Source organism: Girardinichthys multiradiatus, chromosome 3 (genome assembly GCF_021462225.1).
Source record: "Girardinichthys multiradiatus isolate DD_20200921_A chromosome 3, DD_fGirMul_XY1, whole genome shotgun sequence".
Lineage (NCBI taxonomy): Eukaryota > Metazoa > Chordata > Actinopteri > Cyprinodontiformes > Goodeidae > Girardinichthys > Girardinichthys multiradiatus.
The window spans coordinates 31786506-31809837 of record NC_061796.1 but is presented as its reverse complement, the minus strand read 5'-3'; the positions used below and the strand labels follow the sequence as shown (position 1 = coordinate 31809837).

At 40.5% G+C, this 23332-nt stretch overlaps 1 protein-coding gene across 5 annotated transcripts in view; it reads right to left on the bottom strand.

Moving 5' to 3' along the window:
- Positions 1–23332, bottom strand: part of ddr1 (discoidin domain receptor tyrosine kinase 1) — an 89117-nt gene that overhangs the window by 39376 nt on the left and 26409 nt on the right. For all 5 annotated transcript variants that reach the window (XM_047358540.1, XM_047358557.1, XM_047358569.1 and 2 more), the window contains exons 2-4: positions 15019–15173; positions 8800–8902; positions 813–888 (exon numbers count right to left, since the gene is read on the bottom strand). In XM_047358540.1, the coding sequence (XP_047214496.1) occupies positions 813–888; positions 8800–8902; positions 15019–15115 (276 nt within the window). In that variant the 5' untranslated portion in view covers positions 15116–15173. The remainder of the gene's footprint in view (positions 1–812; positions 889–8799; positions 8903–15018; positions 15174–23332) is intronic.

Below are 23332 nucleotides of genomic sequence, written 5' to 3'. Positions count from 1 at the left end.
TAGAGTGTTTGCTGGAAGTTGAGAGAGAGCAGGAGGGTCAACACTGATGGTGTCATTCTCATCAGAGGAGGATGCCTCATTATCAGAGTTATCCTCAATGTCAATCCTCTGTCTAAGACATGTTCTCCTCTATGTTACCTACTTGGTCAAAGAGTTTGACAACACATTCATTTACAGAAAACCTTTTCTTAGAAGTCATTTTCAGCTGAGCAGACAGCAGAAGAGCGCATGGTGCAAAAGGCTGCTGTGCAAGCTTTGCTCCACCCCCAAGTTGTGTGAAGTATTATTATCTTCACGGGAACGGTATTTTCATGCCTCCCGGAGCATGGGAAATATCAAACTTCTCGTAGTGTTTCCCCTTTTCCATGGTGTGTGAACTATCAGTGGTTCTCGCACTGCTATAGTTATGGTTACGTGGGGTTAGCGCCCTTAAGTCTTTTAAAGATTAGAAAGATTCATCTTATAGTGACCTCTTGAACAATGAAACATATTGTTATGTTAATTTTGTTTTTGGCATATGCCCCCATTAAATTAGGAAAAGTCACTAAATATGAAGCCAAAAAATGTCACATATTTAGAGATGTTAAACATTGAATCATGCTGCTGTGCTTAACTACCCAGCATCCGCAACTGGTAGCTGCTCTTAAATCCTGCTGAAGGAGCATATTTAGGGAATTGTGGCAGTTTTTTTATCAGGTGAAACTCTAATGATTAAAAAACACATGATCAATAATTGTTTTTCTTCCCACAGATAAGCCAGAAACACTGAATACCGTCTGTGGCTCCAGGTCCGAGTAAACAGAGTAACTGACCTGAAGATATTCCGACTCGCTGGGGAAGACCGGTGCTGCTGGACACCACGCTCCATCCCCTTCTCCAGTGCTCAGCCTGAAAAACAGGAAATAGATTCTTTTTTAAATAAAAAATAGACTCACTTGTTATCCTGCCCCATTAAAAGGCAAACAAATAAACAAAAAAAGATGCAAACATACCAATCCCTACACCAAATCTAAATCCCAGCAATTGGCAACATGCGGCGGTACAACAGAGGTTTCAGTACAACCTTTCACAGGTGATAATAGCAAAGATTCAGATAGCTGTAGAGCAGGGAATCGGACCAAGAAATAAGCAGCAAGAAAGCGCCTTGGAGATGCATGCTGAGGACTGACGGAAAATACAGACAGCATCCAACTCACAAAGAAGGGGAATAAGATGGAGGGAGTAAATCCTCTGACTGACAAGACCTGGTGTTGACAGTCAGGACTGGATCTTTACATAGGGCTCTCACCGTGACCACACACATGCATCAAACATTTTCTCTGAGTGTGAACCCTCTCTCAATCCACCCGGGGAAGAGGAGTTTTTAAACCAGCACCACATATTGGCCACAAGTAGACCGCAACTTTGGCCATGAGTCTGCGAGGTTGGACTGACTCAGGCATGGAGCCTTTTGGAACAAACTTCCAGGCCAGAATCACGCCCTGACCGCTGCAGGGGCCTCTCTGAAAACAAAAGCTGCTGCTTTGACCACTAAAACAAATCACAAGATCAACTCGGTTAAACTGACAGTGACGTCTGCATTTAAAAATCAACCCCCTCCTCCAACCATTCGTGGGTGAGCTCATACAGCTGGGAGCCACAGGATTAAACCAACACATTAGTGGTCCAGCAAGAGTCATCTGACAGAGGACGAAGAAACACAGCCAGGCTGGGTTTGGACCAGAATGCACCAGCCTGCTGGACTAACAGTACAGAACTGTTTAGTAAAATATCTTCTGCAAATGCAACATTTCTCCAATTTTCCTGACTTCATCACATCCAATATGCCATATAATTTTTCCTGGGAAAGAGAAATACGGTCCATTAAACCTTGCTTTCAAGCTGATTCATCCCTAGTTTATAGCACAGCAATGCAGCAATGCACCTTTCCCTCATTTTCTGTTTTACTTTATGTTCACAGCCCGGCCTGTTTTCTCTCTCAGGGTCTCCCTAATGTGCCTTAAAAACAGCTTGAGCTAACAATCACTTCCACATGGTTAGACACCGGGCCAACAGACCCAGCCCAACCGGCCCGACAGAGACGACCGAACACATGATCCTGCAAAAGCTCCAACACGTGGCCGTAGCGTGTTACAAGTTTAACCCGGCTCTTGTGGACCTGATACACATTTAGCAAATGGGTTTCATGAAAGCACACACACAATCATCTCCTGCCGTAATTTAATAGACTTCAGAAACATTACTTTAGCGCAGTGCCAGAGGACTGAAAAGAAGCTCTGCAGACAAACGCATTAGTCTGAAGAAGGGCTTGATTTACATGTTGCTCAGGTTAGAAGCAAACTGTTACAGCACATGCATAATTATGAGAAATTATTTTCCTCATTAAATTGTTTAACAAAGACAACAATCAGTCAGCCCACACGTCCCATGAACATCAAACCTGAATGTTTAACTAGAGTATGCGATCTCTAAGGAGAAACCTGTCACTAATTGATTAGTTCTCTTACAGAAAGTGCTACATTTCAATATGTATTTAGATCCGATTTTAAACACTGCTCCTCTGTGAAACATTATCCACTTTTCCTGTTAAAAAATAGTTGAAGCACCTTGCAGAACATTAACTTTTTCACATTAAGTTTCAATGTGATGGGCCAACACAAAGTAGTCCATAACTGAGCTAATACTTTGTAGAACTACCTTTCTCTGTTATTACTGCTGCAGGTATTTTATGGTATGCATCTACCAGCTTTGCAGATTAAGAGACTGAATTTTATGCCCATTCTTCTTTGTAAAAAGATCCGTCAGACTGGATGTAGAGCATCAGTAAAAGTGAGTTATCAAGTCTCAATTTAATTTAAGTCTGAACTTTGACTGGGACCTTTTAACATATGAATATGCTCCGATCTAAAGGAGGCCTGCAGCCATCAATTATTTTAGTAATCAATTAATCTAGTGATTATTTTTTCACTTAAATCTAACTAGAGATACTCTTAGTAAATTATCATACTTCAATAAGTGTTTTGAACCTAATCTCAATTAGTTTAGGGTTGTTAGGCTGGAAGGTGAACTTTCACCAAAGTCTCTACTCTTTTACAGCTTGCAACCTGTTTTCTTCCAATATTGCTCTTTATTTGGCTCGAACCATCTTCCAAAGAACTCTAACCCCCTTCCCTGTTACTGCTGAGGAAAGGCATCAACACAGCATGATGCTGCCACCACCTTGTGTTGGTCCATCACTTAAAGTCCTGACAAAATGCATTGACGTTTGTGATTGCAACGTGACAAAATATGAAAAATTTGTATGACCATTTTTGCAATGTTTTAGTTAAAGATATTTAAAAGAGGTTCTGTTAAACCGTTTTAAGTAGAGATGCATGATTCATGCTTTTGCTGTCCAACTTCAGGTTTTCTTTTAAGTCTAACCTGACAAATAAGGTTTGTCAGGTTTGTACATAAGAGAAAAAAGGTGCACCAGGGTTTTTGATTGAGGCAATGGTTTTGAATTAAGCAGTAATCTAATAAACTACATCATGTCCATTTATGTATCAAGTCCCAAAAAAAGTGATTTAAGGTACATGCTGTTGGTTGATTCATTTATAAGTGGGGATTCTACAGTTTATTGCAATAAATGATTAGGAAGTTGAGTATTTGACTGGCTGATGGACAATCCTAGCCAATCAAGAAAAAATTTTGTACCTGAAGTAAATATCTCGCATTGCCTCTTTAAGAGTTATCTTCTGCAGGTATAATATAAACTGCTTATTAATTTATTTTTTTTCTCACATTAAAAATCCTGAACCAAATTTTAAGTCATCCTTTTATCAATCGTCTTCCAGCTCTACTCAGTCTGCTTTATTAAAAACGTGTTCACAAAGATTCATTGCTCTGCCTCTCTGTGAAAACAAGAGGCCAACAAGTTCTCAGCGGGATCTCAGTCAGGTGAGAAGTAGGCTCAGGTCATTTTTCTGCCATCTTTCAGGCCTCGGCTTGCTGATCATGTGATGGAGTGTGGATGCATGTAATGGAGCAATGACCCGCATAAAGACCGAGACCTCAACCCTTAAAATGAACCTCCTCCTGTTAAAACTGAAGAAAGTATTTGGCTCATCACACTGGCTCATCCATCTGCTGGAAAAAATCTTTTTTTCTTCCTGGAAAAGCTTGCAAAACAATTTTGTCAACTTTAACATGGGCGGCACTGTTCCTCAACCTTGAGTTTTGTACTCCATCAACAGACTGCTTCATTCTGGCAACTTTGTTAAAGTAATATTAACTAAAATCTCTGAGGAATGTTTCAGACACCTTGTTCAATCTATGCTATGAAGAATAACAGCATATCTAAACACAACGGAGGGCCTAACCTAATACTAGGAAGTCGTAGCAAATGAAAATGAAAACCAACACCACTGAACATGAACATGGTCTCTAGGAGACTTACAGGAAGTGTACTTACTTTTAGCATGGTAACCCCATAGTAAACCATAGAAAAAAAAAACTGAGTTATGACTAGATGGGCTTCAGACCGACAATGACTGCTGCAGTTTTCTTCACTCGTCCTTTAGCTGCTGGCATCTGACGGAAAACTAAAAGTTGCATCAGTAAAACTGTCACAAGAAATCCTTTATTCAAGGTGGTGGGGACATTTTGAAGATGGACTGGGACTTCAGAAAATCTTGGTATTACAGCTTTTTATATATGAATAGATTTGTGTGTATATGCATGAATGGTTGGGGGATTTGTCCGTGTTGTGCATGTGCATGCATGAGTTCATGCACCTTTTTAGGTAAATTCATTTACATTCATCCTGCTGGATACAGTTTTGTGTATCTAATATGGAATTTGAAGGCACTTCTTTTACAGTCTTTTACACTGTAATCATATATTCAAAGTAACCAGTTCAGATTTGAGTGTTATTTTCTGACCTAATCTAATTAAAAGTAGTGAAGTAGAGAACTGAAGCTCAACCGAACAAGCAGGTGTTCATCACTTCAGGAATCAACCCTCTTATTACATACATCCAGCAATTATGCATACAGCATATTGTAGGGACAGAAAGTTAAAGGCAGTGTTAAAGAATGTGCGCAGAGGTTAATGTTTAATTATCGATCTTATGGTTTTTAATGAAGCCTGAACGGGATTTCCAGCACAAGTCAGATGTGGGCAGCAGGCCAGATTCAGAGGAACAGTAACGGAGCATTTAATCCACCCTATCAAGTCTCAGCAAGTGCAGCTATTCAAAGTGGTGATTATATGTTCTTTATAAAGAGCTCTTTTAAAAGCAGGCTTTTAAAAAGAGGAACGTAGACAAACCTGTGGCTCTGTATGCCAGAACAATATACACCCTGAATGTACTCTAATCATTTATCCTCCAAATTACCCCTTAACCTTGTCAGTCTTTTTCTCTTTAAATTCTTATAAAAATTGAATTGTCAAAACTTTGGAGTCATCTACTATATTCTATTTTAGTGAGCTTTGGCTCAGTATTGATTCCAGTTGGTGTTACACAGAAATCCCAAAAAATCCAATTCCTGCTGCCAGAAAGCATTTTACACAATGACGAACCAGTGCAAGGAATGAAAAGAAAGTGACTTTAAAAATGTTGTATTATATGGCATGAAGAAAGAGCACCAGCTGAAATGTAGGACAAACATTGCTATAAATATTACAAGCCGTTAGTTCTGCAGTGGTTAGGTCAGCAGACGTAAAATTAAATCAACAGGTTTTTATTCATCTAAAACGGAGCAGGTCAACACTATTAGTAGATTCTCATGCAAACTTTTCTGTGTTACTCACAGCCAAACTTTGCAAAATACACAGTGCTTTGCAAATATATCGATATCTATTAAGCATTTTCACATTTTGTCACGTTAACCACAGAGTTGAACATATTTTACTGGGATTTGAGATGCCAAAAACGGAAAGAAGTGCAAAGCTGAAGAAGAAGAGAAAGGATACCTGTGTTTCAATATTATTTTTTACAGATATAAAATCTGAAAAGTGTGTTGTGCATTTGTAATGAGACACCCTGAGTCCCTACGTTTTAGAGCAACCTTTGCTGCAGTTACAACTACAAGTCTTTTGGAGTTTTATTTTACCATTTAAATAGCTCAACCTCAGTCAGATTGGATGTTTGTCACTGAACATACATTTTCGAGTCTTGTAAAGTATTCTAAATTAAATCACGTAAAGGCCATTCTAACATGAATGTACTTTGATCTGAACCACTCAACTGTAGCTCTGGCTGTATGTCAAGGGTCGTCATCTCGCTGGACGGTTAAGCTTAGCTTTGGTCTCAAGTCATTTGCCATCTTCAACAGGTTTCTACTCTGACCAGCTTCCCTGTCCATGTAAAACAAAAGCATCCCCTCAGCATGATGCTGCCATCACCGATGTTCCCAATGAGAATAGTGTGTTCAGTGTGTAATGTTTTTGTCATACATGGCGTTTTGCATGCAAGCCAAAAAGTTAAATCTTGGTCTCATCTGACCAGAATACATTCTTTGACACGTTATGGCAATGTGCAAAGGGAATTTCTTACGGCTTTCTTTCAACCACTGTTTTCTTCTTGCCACTCTTCCAGAAAGGCCAAATTTGTGGAAAGCACAACCAACAGTTGTTCAGTCAACAGATTCTCCTACCTGAGCCGTGGATCTCTGCAGCTCCTCTAGACTTACAATGGGCCTCTTGGCTGCTTCTTTGATTAATGCTCTCCTTGTCCATCCTGTCAGTCAAGATGGATGACCGTGTCTTGGTAGTTATAACAGTTCTAACATACTCTTTGCATTTTCGATGCTGAACCAAATAGTGGCCCCTGAGGTTTTCAGATGTTGGCATATTGCCTTATGACCTAATCCTGCTTTAGGGTGTATTCACACCAGGAAAGTCATTTGGTCCGCTTGTTTGGTCCGGACCAAAAGATAACTTTATTTTTTGTTTGGTGTGGTTTGCTTTCACATTTTACTTTTTGCAAGTGAACTATTACTTGTAAACAAAGGTGACGATCATTGCTCCCGTTGGACAGACGGAGGCGGGAGAGAGCTCAGACCGGCAAATGGAGGAAAACAGTGGATACTTCTGCAAGCAGCCTCTCTGGTCTGCACATATGTGTTATTATTACAGCTGCAATATCATTGTGAGGGTCAAGAGCAGCTTATTCAACAAAGTTTTTTCAACATTCTATTTATAATTTTGGAACCCTGAAGGAGACGCTGTGCTCTGCACCGAGCTAACACACGCAGGCAACAGTGTTACCAAGCAACTGAACACAGTTCAGATGAGATTTCTGTATTTAATTTCTGTAACGTTCACTGCTATGGTGGCTTGTTAAGGCCAAAGAGACGTACATTTTTTGCAGTTGGGACGGATCGAGGCCGGATTATTTTCACACCAGAAGCGCATTGCACCAGAGTTCGTTTGGAAGCGGACAGAAACCACCTCAAAAAGTGGGTCTCGGTCCAGCTGTTTGGTCCACATCAGGGCTCCCAACATGTCTGGACTAACAAGGAAAGAAACTCTGGTTCATTTAAAGCAGGCCAAAAGCAGCAGGTGTGAATACACCCTTAAACTTCTCTTTATCTTTATCCCTTACCTGTCTACTGTGTTCCTTGGTCTTCGTGATGCTTGTTAGAGAAGACGAATGCTCTCCAACAAGCCTCTGAGACCTTCACAGACCATCATATATTGAGATTAAATAACACGGTTGGCCTCTGTTAACCAATTAGATGACTTTAAAGGCACATAGTTGCACAGGCTTTTATTTAGTGTTGTCAGAGTAAAGGGAGCTGAATACAAAAACATATTACACTTTTAAGATTTTAAAATGTAAAAAAAAGTTTCAAAACGATGCATTCATTTTTCTTCCACTTCACAATTATGCACTACTTTTTGTTGTTAAAATTATAAAGTACCAGTAAAATATACTGAAGTTAGTGAATGTTAAATGACAATACGTAAAAAGTTTAAGCACTTCTGCAATTCTGCCTCCTGTACAAGTCAACTGAAACCGTCATTCATGGGTACAAATCTGGACAACAAAAAAGGTGCAATGACTCATGCATTTTTTAGCCAACAAATCAAAAACTTTGAAAAATGTATCAATTTCAATAAATTTTATCCAGTTTAAAGCTAATAAAGCCTAAAAGGCCACATGTCTAACAAAATTATTATGAACAGTGAGCTTGAGATACAACAACCCCTCCCAGATCAGTTTTAATTTGAACTTTTATTTAATACCAATAGGCAGGTCTTCAACCACCTGTATGTCATTATTACCAGCCAGTCTCGCATACATTTGGTGTAGAGTGCTTTAGATAATAGCTTAACCTACTGCACAAGTAACACAAAGATCGGTGTGCATACTTGTCTGAATGAAAGTGGCGATCACCTGTGACCGACATATTTCTCATTTCACCGCTTGTAACATGTGTCGTCTGCGCTGCAATGGTTCAGGAAAAATACATGTACCGTTACACCCCTAGTGTTTAATTGCTGTGCATTCTGGGTGGTCCCATAATTCACAGCAGCATGCATTCAACAATCTGGCCCAACCTTGTGAACTGATCCTAAAGACAAAACTTGAGTTGCATGGCCAAGCAGATGGTGAAACTATGAATTGCAACATTGGATGTGTGCCTTTACAGCTTGCTAAAGCTGCTTTTTTTCAGCCTTTTGTTGCCCGAGTTGCTCAATTGGTATAGCTTTTAGACAAAACATTTAAGTAAATGGAAAATTACCAATCCAGTACAAGTATTTTTATCTGCAACGTTCACCCTCCACACACACACTGAAACATTTTCCAACCTTCCATGTTTGGCCTCTGTGGAGTCTGACCAGGCGCTGGAGGCAGTGATGTCAGAGTCTGGGATAGTGCCATCCTCCATCCCCAGGGCGTACCGACACTGAGCTGGAAGGGAAAGGATTGAGGGAAGCAGAGAAGACAGACATGAGATAAAGATATGAGCAAAACTCTCATCTGTCCAGAAGAAACTTAATATTTTCACTGGAGTTGTCAGAGGCCATCATTGGTCACGGAGCAAAATGCTGTTATGTCATCTCTGGGAAAGCATCCGGACTTGATGCTTCGTAGCCAAAACAGACGAGTGCAGGGAGAATTGTAGGAGGCTACTCCTTTAGCTGTCGTTTGTTACACACTTTAGCCAAATACATTAAGAACTTGGTTGACATGTAATTCCCATAACTACTGCAGTGCTAGGGGGTTCCAACATTGAATGAAGTCACAACCCATGAAAATAATTTTTAATACAACAAAACTCAAAGCAGACTGTAGCTGCAATTGTGACTCAAGTTAGGCTTAGGTTCAATATTTCCTACTCCTGCAAAGGGTTTCTCTCCATGCTTTCAGATACAAAGCAACATAGAGTCCCAGTTTCTGCATGTTAATCTTAACCAATGAATGAACATCAGAGTGATATAACAGCTGCAGGTTCCCTGAACTTTGTGTAGATGGACTTTGTAACTCATAAGTTAAGAGCTTATAAATTAGCTTTCAAGAACAAAGACCATGGAGATTGGCCATTCAGAAACTCAATTTAAAATCTGATATTTTCTGATCAGAGAAGGCACCAAACTATGTTCTACCATGTCAAACTGACACTCTGTGGACACTGTCATTAAGAGAAGAAAATGTGCTGTTTTCAGCATCAATGAGGTGTTTAAAATGAAGTCAGACTAAGCACAGAAATGTTGGAAAACAAGTGAGCAAGACTTTCAGTAGGAAACAGGAAGGCTGAACAAAGCAACAGCAAAGTTGATCTGTTTTATCCTTTTGAGCTTCAAACAATGGTCTGTCATTGAAGAGGTTGCATTAAAAAAAATCTAGGCGACCTTTTTCAAGGCAGTTAAGGTAAGGATCTATATTCTTTGGGGAATATACATGGAAAGTTACTGTCTTAGTAATGCTAACCCTGCTAAAAATTAAATATGGTAAAAATTGTTTAACATGTTAACTCAGGAATTTTGTCCGTGTTCTGTGTTTCAAAATAATACTAAAACCCTTTTAAAAAAACAGCTCTCTTGCACAGTTGGATGACAAAATCTCTGCTCCTGATATAAATCGTTAGAAAAGTTTTTTTATAAAGCACCCTTCAAAGTCAATGACATTAATCACATTTAGGTTATGCATAGTTTAAAAAAAAAGATCAAAACAAGTATAAAGAACCACAATAAAATTGTGACATAAAAGCCTGGTAGAACAAAATGGTTTTCAGCTGTTTTTTAAAAACATCCACAGAATCAGCAAAGTGAAGTTGCATGAGAAACGTTTCACAGTTTAGGAGCCAGACTGAAAGGGCCTGTCCCCCCTTTTGTTTTTAGCCTTTTTCAAGGAACAGCCAGGATACTCTGGGTTTGGGATTGAATCCTAGGAGCAGCACTGGTTTATTGGTTAAAAGCTGACACAAAGAATCAGGAGCCATTTCTTGTCTTACTGTTCACAGCCATAAGACAAGAAAAAAATATTTTTTTAATTCTGTTTTATCTTATTTTATAGTTCCAAGTGCTAAAATCGATATTGCTGTCATGCTTTACAAAACATTGAGGTCACTGACAAAATTAGGATAGATACCTTTTCAGTTTCCTTAACTTAAATTTATGTCTCCCCTTTGGAGACAGGAAAGATGTCTCAGATTACACCTTTCCTGTCTCCTATTTTTTTGTATTTTTCCAACTATCTCTGTCCCACACAAAGCAACTACCTCAGGGCTCCAGCTATCCTGCATGGCTCCAGTTACCAGCGCTCTGAGATTTGTAGGAGGAGAAAGAAACTGAGGGCAAATAAAACACAGACGGGTCTCGAATGTCTTCACTCCATTCCAGTGGCAGCTTTATCAGACGATCCAGATAGCATGGTACCGGGCAGGGATTACCCAAATGGCCAGCTATCTGCTCTGAAGTCATCATAGGAAGGAGGCGAGGGGGTGTTTGGGCAGTCATAAGGTAGATGGGGGTGGAGGGGTTTAATGGCAGTGACATGGAGGGTAGGTGGAGGAGGGTGTGGGCAAGGCGTCTGACTCATTTTCTGTCACTGAGTCACAGAACAGGAATGTTGGGCTCCATGACAAACCCCAAAAACCCCAGCGAGTGACAAGGGGGCTTGCACAGTTCATCCACACCCTGAGGACAGGTGCCCATTTCATTACATCATCATCATCACACCGCGCCACACCACATTGACAGGCTACTGCCAGCAATCTGCAGTCTTCTCACTTCTGTCTCCTGAGGTCACCTTCAGTCCCACTTTAACCCATGCAATAAATATTTTAGCTCATATTAGCAATTTCAGCTCAGCTCTTTCTGCAGGATGAAATGTCTGGTTTGTTAACTTTGGTCTTTCATTCACCGTTTATGTTACAACCAGTTGGTGCCAACCTGTACCTGAATACCACTGTGTTCAATAGGCATGGTTTCACGTATATCACAAATCAACTTTCTCCCACTCAATGAAAAATGATGAGCAAAAGACAAAGACACTCATGGCTTGGCTACCAGTGGAGAACCACCCCTCACTATGTTTCAAAGACTTCGTATGTCCGTCAGTAAAATAAATAGCTTACTGCAAGTTTGTTCCCAGGGCCGATAACACCTATTTATCAAGCCAAGACTGACATCTTAAGGGCAAAACATCACCGGCATTTGACACCCCCTCAAAAATTACACATCCATTACTTCAACTCTAGCAAACCACTTCAGTGGGCGACCGCCCAGATATGTTTTACGGCACAGTTCTATTCAGCATTTCTGACAAAGGTATTTAAAGCAAACATTAAATGATCTGTGCTATTTTCATCGCACTTCACAAAGACACAGAGATGTGTCTTTGTGAAGAGAACACACATATAACCAGGGTTTATGGCCTTTAGGGTCCTAATATTACTTTAAACTGCTAACACGTTGTTCATTATCTTACAGCTTATGTTTTGTTCATCTAAAAGTATGTTTTACGCTTCTCCAAACAAAGAAATTAAGCACATTTTCTGAAATCTCAAGTCCTGTCACCTCTCATGAAGTATGTGTGTTACTAATGATTTGTACAATTTGAACCCTTAATTCTAATACACACAAAACAAAAATGTAACAGTGTGCTGCAGGACAGTGAGCTAATTTCGCTCTGGTATCAGCGTTTTCCAAAGGAACACCAGACACTCTGGGGATGAAAGTTCAGTGTTCCTATTCACAGTATGAGTGGCCCTCAAGTCCTCAAAGAACTAGCATTTTAATTAATCAGAATGTAGGTTTAAAATCTTGTTTTAATACTTCAACACAATGAAACCAGTGTATTTTGGTGCATGGTTATCAAACTGTCTGAATCTTATATTGGATTTTAATTCAGAAGCATAAGTCGCAGGTAAATCAAACCTGAAAACACATCAGGGATATGGTTTTAAAGGGAAACAACTGACTGCATTTACAAGCAAATGTCTGGAGCATTTGTTTTACACCCTTTGAGCTGTCCATTGTAATCAATGGAAGATCACAGGGTGAGTCTATATTATTAATGAGGCAACACTGTACCTGACATTTAACTGCATCTGTGTACGTTGCTCTGATGAATTAAGTAGTTGTCTTGTGAATTTACCTGGTGTAGGACAATAAAGGATATGTCTATTCCATTCTTACTGTTCTGTTGGGGATATTATAATGCTTGACTGTACAAGACATAAAACTTGATGGTACAATATGCTGCTTTACTTTTTCTGCTGACCTAAGTGCTGCTTTTCCAGCTGTGAAATTGCATCTCCAGCAGAAAGTCTCCTGCTGAGAACTTCATGTGCAAACAGCAACTAAAGAATAAGTCCAGACCAGATTTTCCACATATTCTCCTAAAAAGAAAAACCTCTACTGTTCCATGTATATAAAGACAGCTCTACAAAGCCAGATGGCCTGGAGATGGGCCAGCCATCAGGAATCATCCAGAGATAAATCAGGTGTCACTGTGGACCAGGAGGCATGGTACCATCTGCAAGTCAGGGCTATTTTTGAATAGTTTTTCACAAAAGTGCCCAGTGACAGATTCTCACATAAATAAATGCTGACAACGCTGGGTGTTCATCTATAAAAGAGAAACAAGTCACAGAACCTGCTGATGTTGACCATGAGTCATGTTTTTTTGTTTTAAAATAACGGTAAAATTTTGTTTAGATGCAGAACTTTTTAACACTGACTGCTCTCTCTTTCTCCCTGTTGTCACATCTGGTCCTGATATAAATAAAAAATTATCGGTCGCAATGATGCTTCTTAAAGCTCATATATAGTTACAATAGGTGAATTAAGTAGTCACCAATTTAAACACATTTCACAGTAAACAAGAGGGTTTTCCTCTCACATATTAAGTCGTTCCCCACTGTTATTTGTTTTGAAATGATCTTGTGAGAGACAGTCCTGTAACTTTGGGTTATTTTTTAATAAAAATCACTGTTTCATTTTGCCATAAACATTTTATTTTCGAGACTGTTCAATTTATCCAGAACGTTCAACATTTATTTTGTTGGTATTTAAATCAGAATAAGCTCAAATCAGCCGTTCAGCTTCACAAAATCGCTGATTAGAAATCAGCCATAATAATCTCTGATTAGTGCATCTCTGAATTATCCAAGTCAGAATTTAAAAACACTGCTGCCTTTGCACCGTTGCTAACTTTTCACTTCAGCACAATGACTGCCGGCAGATGCAAGCAGTACAAGCAAAAACCAAAGAAAACACAGGAGAGGCAGAATGTCACTCAAGAAAAAGTAAAAGACAGCAGGATGTCAGGGAGATCCTGTGATCCATGGAGATGAAATGCAACAATGCCTGCTTCATTCTGTGTGCGTCATGGGAGTAGGTCTTCAGCTGTAAACGTCTCAGCCTGCAAACAGGGAGGAGGACACTCAAAGTAACATTTGGCATCCTCCTTCTACATAAAGCAACTAGTCCGGCAGCAGCGGTGGGTGGAAAGAAAAAGTAGAACTGTCTGGATATTATGGAAGCTGATTACCAGAGATAAGTGAAATATAACTCTGTTTCCCTGAGCTACTAACACGCCTTCTGATCAGGTCTTCAGCTAGATAGTTTGCAGCCGGCTGCGTCCTATGCTGAGATTTGATGACCCCCAATACTGGTGAATAGATTTATGACAAAAAATATATTTACTTATTGCTAAGATCACTTTGTTCTGTGATGCAATTTCAGTAAAATCAAATGTGTTTGCATATTTGATTTAGAAAGATTCATTTAAAAATCAAGTTAAAGGCTTTAAAGTGCCTTAAATTACATGCAGTAATACTATACAGCACAGTATTTTTAACTTTCAGAGGAATAAAAATCGGATATGCCTCAACTCTACTTTAGTAGTAAACATCCAGAGATAGCCTGCATGTCCTCTGAAGACATCAACTTCAAACAGAATCTAAATATGCAAAAATATGCATAAAGCATTGAAAATCACTGCCTTTGACCAAACTGTGGAATCAGGTTTATGTCATCCATTATATATACCACAGTTCAATACCCCTATTAATCTGCCACTTCAGTCTTACTCTGATTCAGTTTTAGGTTCTGCAATGAGAAGGTCGTATGCACAGCAAACAGTCTACGGTTACACCTGGTTGGCCCACGTTCACCGACTCCTCTGATGCTTCCTTCCTTGACACTTTGACTGACACTTGCATGAAGTGCCTGTGCATTAGCAATCTTAACGGGTCTGGGGCGTTATGTGGAGGTGGTGGGTGGGAGTGACTCCCTATCTCACTCTCCTATTACAGACGACTGGCTGGCAGACAGGGAGAGGACACAGGATAGCCTGTTGATAGTGATTGGAGAATGAGCCTTACGGATGTGAGAGTGTGAGGAGACTGTCAGAGCAGTCCGGCAGATAGGCGTTTGGTGCTCCCATGAAATGAGGGGTAATGAGGAAGAGGGTAAACGTTTGAAGATGCATTCTGCTACGGGTATGTAGAAAATAAAAACAAGCTAAAGATGTGCCGACTTAAAAGCGCTTTGAAATGTTTCTGTTACATATCTTACTTGGGTCAAAGTGCCACTTATGATCCTCGGATGAGACCAGTATTGCCAGAACAACGATCACTGTGGAAGGAAGGAGCCGTGTGGTTGTGGAGGCCATGACAGCAGGAGCACACCTGATTACGTGTCCGGAGACACACTGACGACCACAGGCATACCTATCAGAGGGAAAAGAGGAAATTTAGAGGCAGATCCAAGAGTTTAAACTGCACCAAACACTGGCAAATCACAAGGCTTTTTAAACTTTAATTTCCACCCACATGAACACACACAGCTGTAGCCCGAGGCAGCTGATCTCTCTGGCTCACCATCACCATTAATAACTCACCTCTCTCGATCATATCCTCTAATTCCAAAGCACGTCACGTGCCTCGCAATCAGTTGTTTCTCCACATATTCAAGCAGAGCAATGGGCCAACCCCCTCAGGAGCGAGCACAAAGCCAAATAACAAAGAGCAGTTTCACACACTAATTTGTTTTTCTCTGTGGCACCACAACACAGTGATACAAAAATACTTTCCTGCCTTTAAAAAAGGATGCAAACAGCTTTGTAAATGAGTAAGGTACAATTAAGCCATCCCTATTTATTCACAGAGAATTGTATGCATTCTGTGTTTGAAATGTCAATCATTTCTCCAACTTAATTTCCAACTTACTCCCTCCTAATAGGACAGGGCATTTTTTGAGCACCTGGTTATGGATCTGCGTTTGCAGTGAATACCAAGCAGATGAAGCAATAACTGAGGAGCAATAAAAAACACACAGCAGCAGCTCCTGGTGCATCTCTGCCAACATTACAAACACCGAAGTAAACAGTAAGACAAATCATTGTCTTTCATATCGGACACTGCTCTAAAATTGCCTAAAACGTTTGATTTATTTTCTTTTCTTCCCTGCAGACTGCAATACGCATGGCTGCCAAAGAACAAAGAATTACAAAAGGAGAAATAAAACTTCAAGGCAGACACAAACAAATGTAGCCACGTTGACCTCAATACCAGAGAAAAACAGAAAACAGTGTTGAAGCTGTGAGTGGTGTTTTTACTACATCAGGAAAGCAGGAAGTGATGTCTTTTTCCAAGAAGCAGAAACGACTGATAATTCATGGGATCGGCCATGCAAAGAATGCAAAAATATTTGCAAAAGGATCATTCAACAAGTTTCTCCAATTCACAAGAACAGAAACAAGAAAATGAAACGAACCAGGACTAAATCAGCAGCTACCTGCAGAGCACCATGTGACCAATCAGAGCAGACATGGCCTTTCCAAAGGGACATAAGTTCCAGCTGAGCATTGCACATGGTGAGGCATGAGGTGCTGCAGAAATATACAGCAAATCATGTTGTATTTTATGTGTAGTACTCTATTCCAAAAAAAACATAAATGAGCAGAATATAGGGTTTTTCATGTAAACACAAACACAGCGTTAAGGGACCAGTTAAACTATAGTTTAACTGGTCCTGAGAGCATTACAGGTCCTTCTCAAAATATTAGCATATTGTGATAAAGTTCATTATTTTCCATAATGTCATGATGAAAATTTAACATTCATATATTTTAGATTCATTGCACACTAACTGAAATATTTCAGGTCTTTTATTGTCTTAATACGGATGATTTTGGCATACAGCTCATGAAAACCCAAAATTCCTATCTCACAAAATTAGCATATCATTAAAAGGGTCTCTAAACGAGCTATGAACCTAATCATTTGAATCAACGAGTTAACTCTAAACACCTGCAAAAGATTCCTGAGGCCTTTAAAACTCCCAGCCTGGTTCATCACTCAAAACCCCAATCATGGGTAAGACTGCCGACCTGACTGCTGTCCAGAAGGCCACTATTGACACCCTCAAGCAAGAGGGTAAGACACAGAAAGAAATTTCTGAACAAATAGGCTGTTCCCAGAGTGCTGTATCAAGGCACCTCCGTGGGAAGGAAAAAGTGTGGCAGAAAACGCTGCACAACGAGAAGAGGTGACCGGACCCTGAGGAAGATTGTGGAGAAGGGCCGATTCCAGACCTTGGGGGACCTGCGGAAGCAGTGGACTGAGTCTGGAGTAGAAACATCTAGAGCCACCGTGCACAGGTGCCGCATTCCCCAGACCTGGGCTACAGAGAAGCAGCACTGGACTGTTGCTCAGTGGTCCAAAGTACTTTTTTTGGATGAAAGCAAATTCTGCATGTCATTCGGAAATCATGGTCCCAGAGTCTGGAGGAAAACTGGGGAGAAGGAAATTCCAAAATGCCAGAAGTCCAGTGTCAAGTACCCACAGTCAGTGATGGTCTGGGGTGCCGTGTCAGCTGCTGGTGTTGGTCCACTGTGTTTTATCAAGGGCAGGGTCAATGCAGCTAGCAATCAGGAGATTTTGGAGCACTTCATGCTTCCATCTGCTGAAAAGCTTTATGGAGATGAAGATTTCATTTTTCAGCACGACCTGGCACCTGCTCACAGTGCCAAAACCACTGGTAAATGGTTTACTGACCATGGTATCACTGTGCTCAATTGGCCTGCCAACTCTCCTGACCTGAACCCCATAGAGAATCTGTGGGATATTGTGAAGAGAACGTTGAGAGACTCAAGACCCAACACTCTGGATGAGCTAAAGGCCGCTATCGAAGCATCCTGGGCCTCCATAAAACCTCAGCAGTGCCACAGGCTGATTGCCTCCATGCCACGCCACATTGAAGCAGTCATTTCTGCAAAAGGATTCCCGACCAAGTATTGAGTGCATAACTGTACATGATTATTTGAAGGTTGACGTTTTTTGTATTAAAAACACTTTTCTTTTATTGGTCGGATGAAATATGCTAATTTTTTGAGATAGGAATTTTGGGTTTTCATGAGCTGTATGCCAAAATCATCCGTATTAAGACAATAAAAGACCTGAAATATTTCAGTTAGTGTGCAATGAATCTAAAATATATGAATGTTAAATTTTCATCATGACATTATGGAAAATAATGAACTTTATCACAATATGCTAATATTTTGAGAAGGACCTGTACAGTTGAAAAATACAGCAATACATTTTCCATTCACGAAGCCTTCAATGATGACTTTGTGCTAAAACTAATTTAGAGGTGTTGATTCAATGACGCTTTTAATCTTTGTGGAGACTGGGGTTCTGTGAAACCGCTTGTTGATACATCCTAAAGAGTTCAAACGTGGCTTTCATAAAATTATGTTCAACTTCAGCTCTCCAGTATATAACTAGAGCATTAGTTTAGGCGTGTTTCTTACAGACTGACTCTATACAGTAGTTTCAGAGTATTTAAAAAAAATACATGCACAAAAAAAGCAGAAGGAAACAGTAAATAATAAACAGGCACATTCCATAGCTTAGATCCTTGTACATTAAGAATAGGCATACACAATAAAATTATATGTAAATGTAAAAGTAGACAATTACTTTTGTCAATATAGTGTACAAGACATTTGAGAACTGCAATGCTCATTCATGCAGTTCTCAATGTTTTTACATGTAAAAAAAAATTTAACAAAAACATCCTTGACAGCCTGGCTTTTTTAATGATGAAATGGTGTATGCTGTAGTGTTAAATGCGTAAGTCGATGCATGAGTGATAGTCTGTGGTACCCTTATTAAAACAATTCAAATCATGTTACACTCGTTGAGATTTATAACTTTTTGTGTTCAAAACATAAAAGTGTTTGAAAAAACCTTCAGTTGTGCAAAGAGAGTGGGAAAAAAAACATTGTAATAAGTGGAGCTCTTGGACGGAGAAACAGCTGGGATAGAAAGGGAGAGGCCAGACTTTTCTCCCTGCAGACCCTCTGTGTTTCAGCTTCATCTGTAGTTGGACTCCAACTGGCTGACAACTGACACACAGCTGTGAGGGAAACAGGGCGAATGGTAGCTCAGGCGCAGCTGCAGGACGGAGAGACGGCAAAACCCACAGGAGCAATGACATGAGTACATGTGTGAGTATTTGGGCAGGGGGAAATGGTGTAAAGAGTGTGAGTTACGACTTCAGAGTGTGTTGGTATTGGGTTCGGGGTGGGGGGTGGGGGGGTTGTGTGGGCATAAAGAGATCTCAGGGATAGGCATCCGCTGCAGCTGTCCTGAAAGGGAGACACAACGCAAGGGATACATGTTGCATGTGTTCCAAGTCCAGAGAAAAGTGAAGACACAGAGAGGCTGACATCTTCAATGATCTCAAAACGTATCTTGTCGGACGGCACAATCCAGGCAGAGCGTATGACGAGCAGGGCCTGAAATCAGAGGTAATAACCACAACAACCAGCACAACATCAACAAACAGTCCCCTCCCTGGCACCTCATCAACATCTCATCAGCAAAGGAGCAAACTTTTCATCCAGTACACCATCGAGACACAAAGACATCGTAAACACGAGCAGCTAAACCAACCACGCGTTTCATCTAGCAGCAACAAAAGTGGCCGCAGCCATCTGAGAACACTGTTGTTGGAGAAGTCAAGTGGCGTTGAACAGCTGTGGTTAGTGCTCAGAGGGACGGAGAAGGGCCGACTGTGTTCTGGAGGAGGCAGAGGCAACACGGTGAGGTCCACACTCACGTTTTGTCTCAGCTAATGCCTGAGCAGGACTAATGAATACTTATGAGCAGCTGCTGTTTCTGTCCCCCCACAACAAAACGCTGCTGACGAGAGGGACAAAGCCGGGAGGAGAAAAAGATTGCAAGGGGGGACTGCTTCAGATTGCAGTCATTGCATCATTTAAGATGCTGTGCCAGTCGCTATAATTAGATTCTTCCTGTGAAAAGCTGGCAAGATTGCCTTGGCCATGCTTGGCGTCTGCTCTACAGCTCCAAGGGTTGGACCTGTTAGCAGATATTTCTCTTTAATGTTTTATCATTTAAAGTCAGTCCAGATTCCAAAGGTGACCTGAAGGATTTTCAGGTAACTCTGCATGTTTTAGTCCATTAACTGTGAACAGTATGTTTTACATCACAGCTGACCATTTTCTGAAGCACATCATAATTTCTAGGTCATTCTTGGATTTTCTTTTTGCCCCACTCCCTGTCCAGACAGCCATTAGTTTCAGTTTGAGCCAGTGCCGAATAAAAACCAAGTTCCACAAGCTTAAAATTTGAGAGGTAATCAATCACAATCAATGGTTAATTCATTTTTTTCTGTCAATTACATCACCACAGTCCTTGCCCAACAGAGCAGCTGAACAGAAACATTAGCAAAAGGCTTGCTTAAGAATTCCTCGCTGGTCCGGGTTTGCTTGTTAAAGTGATTATATTCCAAGGTTTTCTGGAGTGAAATGGGTGCAGCTGTAATGATGGAGATGAAAGAAAATTCTTGGTGATAATGCCTTTTAGTTACCACATACAGTGCCTTGCGAAAGTATTCGGCCCCCTTGAACTGGTCAACCTTTTGCCACATTTCAGGCTTCAAACATAAAGATATAAAATTCTATTTTTTTGTGAATAATCAACAACAAGTGGGACGCAATCGTGAAGTGGAATAAAATTTATTGGATGTGTCAAACTTTAACAAATAAAAAACTGAAAAGTGGGGCGTGCAATATTATTCAGCCCCCTTGCGTTACTACTTTCTGGCTCCACCCTTTGCTGCAATTACAGCTGCAAGTCTCTTGGGGAATGTCTCTATCAGTTTTGCACATTGAGAGACTGAAATTCTTGCCCATTCTTCCTTGCAAAACAGCTCGAGCTCAGTGAGGTTGGATGGAGAGCGTTCGTGAACAGAAGTCTTCAGCCCTTTCCACAGATTCTCAATTGGATTCAAGTCTGGACTTTGACTTGGACGTTCCAACACCTGGATATGTTTATTTTTGAACCATTTCATTGTAGATTTGGCTTTATGTTTTGGATCATTGTCTTGTTGGAAGATAAATCTCCGTCCCAGTCTCAGGTCTCTTGCAGACGCCAACAGGTTTTCTTCCAGAATGGTCCTGTATTTGGCCCCATCCATCTTCCCATCAATTTTGACCATCTTCCCTGTCCCTGCTGACGAAAAGCAGGCCCAAACCATGATGCTGCCACCACCATGTTTGACAGTGGGGATGGTGTGTTCAGGGTGATGAGCTGTGTTGCTTTTATGCCAAACATATCGTTTTGCATTGTGGCCAAACAGTTTGATTTTGGTTTCATCTGACCAGAGCACCTTCTTCCACATGTTTGGTGTGTCTCCCAGGTGGCTTGTAGCAAACTTTAAACGAGACTTTTTATGGATATCTTTGAGAAATGGCTTTCTTCTTGCCACTCTTCCATAAAGGCCAGATTTGTGCAGTGTACGACTGATTGTTGTCCTATGGACAGACTCTCCCACCTCAGCTCTAGATCTCTGCAGTTCATCCAGAGTGATCATGGGCCTCTTGGCTGCATCTCTGATCAGTCTTCTCCTTGTTCAAGATGAAAGTTTAGAGGGACGGCCAGGTCTTGGTAGATTTGCAGTGGTCTGATACTCCTTCCATTTCAATATGATTGCTTGCACAGTGCTCCTTGGGATGTTTAAATCTTTTTGTATCCAAATCCGGTTTTAAACTTCTCCACAACAGTATCTCGGACCTGCCTGGTGTGTTCCTTGGTCTTCATGATGCTCTCTGCGCTTTGAACAGAACCCTGAGACTATCACAGAGCAGGTGCATTTATACGGAGACTTGATCACACACAGGTGGATTCTATTTATCATCATCAGTCATTTGGGACAACATTGGATCATTCAGAGATCCTCACTGAACTTCTGGAGTGAGTTTGCTGCACTGAAAGTAAAAGGGGCCAAATAATATTGCACAGCCCACTTTTCAGTTTTTTATTTGTTAAAAAAGTTTGACATATCCAATAAATTTAATTCCACTTCACGATTGTGTCCCACTTATTGATTCTTCACAAAAAGTTAGAATTTTATATCTTTATGTTTGAAGCCTGAAATGAAAAGAGGTTGAAAAGTTCAAGGGGGCCGAATACTTTCGCAAGGCACTGTATGATGTCAACTTTTCAGCTTTTTCCAGCATCAAAGGTTGATGGGAAAGTTCGGAATAGGCATGGGATGGTTACAGGTGTCAAAGTAGGCCAAGGTTTTAAAGGGTTTCGATACCGCTGAAGTGACCAGAGTTTCCTCTGGCTGCATGGACCATGAAGAAACACAGCATCGCCCCTGTGTCACCTGTTGCTTGGAACTACTGGTCAGCTGGCTGAAAGACACGCAAATTGGTCTGTTTGGAAACATTTCTGGTCATAAGTGACAGAGAAGGTAAACGGGTGAAAACGAAAGAAGTACCACCTATCATGTTCTTTATTGTAATGCTGTTTTAAAACTGCTGTTGCAAGCTTTAAGCACCACACCCAAGTTCTAAGCCAAAGCCGATAGCCCAGCAAATATTAGCTTGTAACCCATCCCAGTGTTGATCCATAAGGAGCAGAACAGCAAAAAGATATAATATTTAGCCTAATAAACCCATTAACTTAAGCTAATAATTATTTTAGCCATTGTTTTTCACAACTCTTTACTTAAGTTTATGTATAAAATATTGGAATGCACAAAGAAATCCACTGGTGACAAGAATACAACCTGTCCAAACATTTTAAAAAGTTGAAGTTTCAAAACCGCTAGCCTTTTACTTCATACCATGTGCTGGTGTAAAGTCCTTTTAGAGGGAAGTCAGAGAAAGCACTGGAGTAATCTGTGCCTCTACGGAGTGTATAGAGTAGTGTTGTGCAGCATTACCTCATTTAGCTGCATTACCCCAACCAACACCTCCCTCCCCATTACTGTGCACTGCTGATCTGCTGGCTGAAACAAGGCCCCTCATTTTCACCGCACAAACAATATTATAAATATAATTTGAAATATCAACATCTGTAATCATTTTGTCTTTGTTTTAAAATAGCAGTAAAAAAAATTATTTTACAGCGACTAAATCAGTAGTGATAACTCATTGCTGCAAAGCTACAAAAAACACATTTTTAGTGTCTGAAGACAAAGCACAAGCCTGTACTATTTTCGTTCCAAATGGCTCACCAAACAGGAAGAGCATTAAGGTAGTCTGAAAGCATGTCTATTTTTATAAACATGCATGGTTGAGTATAAACAGAGCGAATAAAATATCTAAATGTTTAACAGACTTGGAAACAAACCTCTAAAATAATTGAGGCCAAACTTTGTAGTTGGGGTTGGATTAAGATTGAATTCCTCTATAGACTCTTCTTCTGCTGCCAGTTGTTGAAAACCGGTACCTCTGCTGTGCCATCTGCTGTTTCAGATATGTACTGCAGCGCCTCAACTGCGCTTCAAGTGAAGGTATCAGAGCCAATAGGGAATTAGTTGCAGCTGAATCCTCTCTAGACAG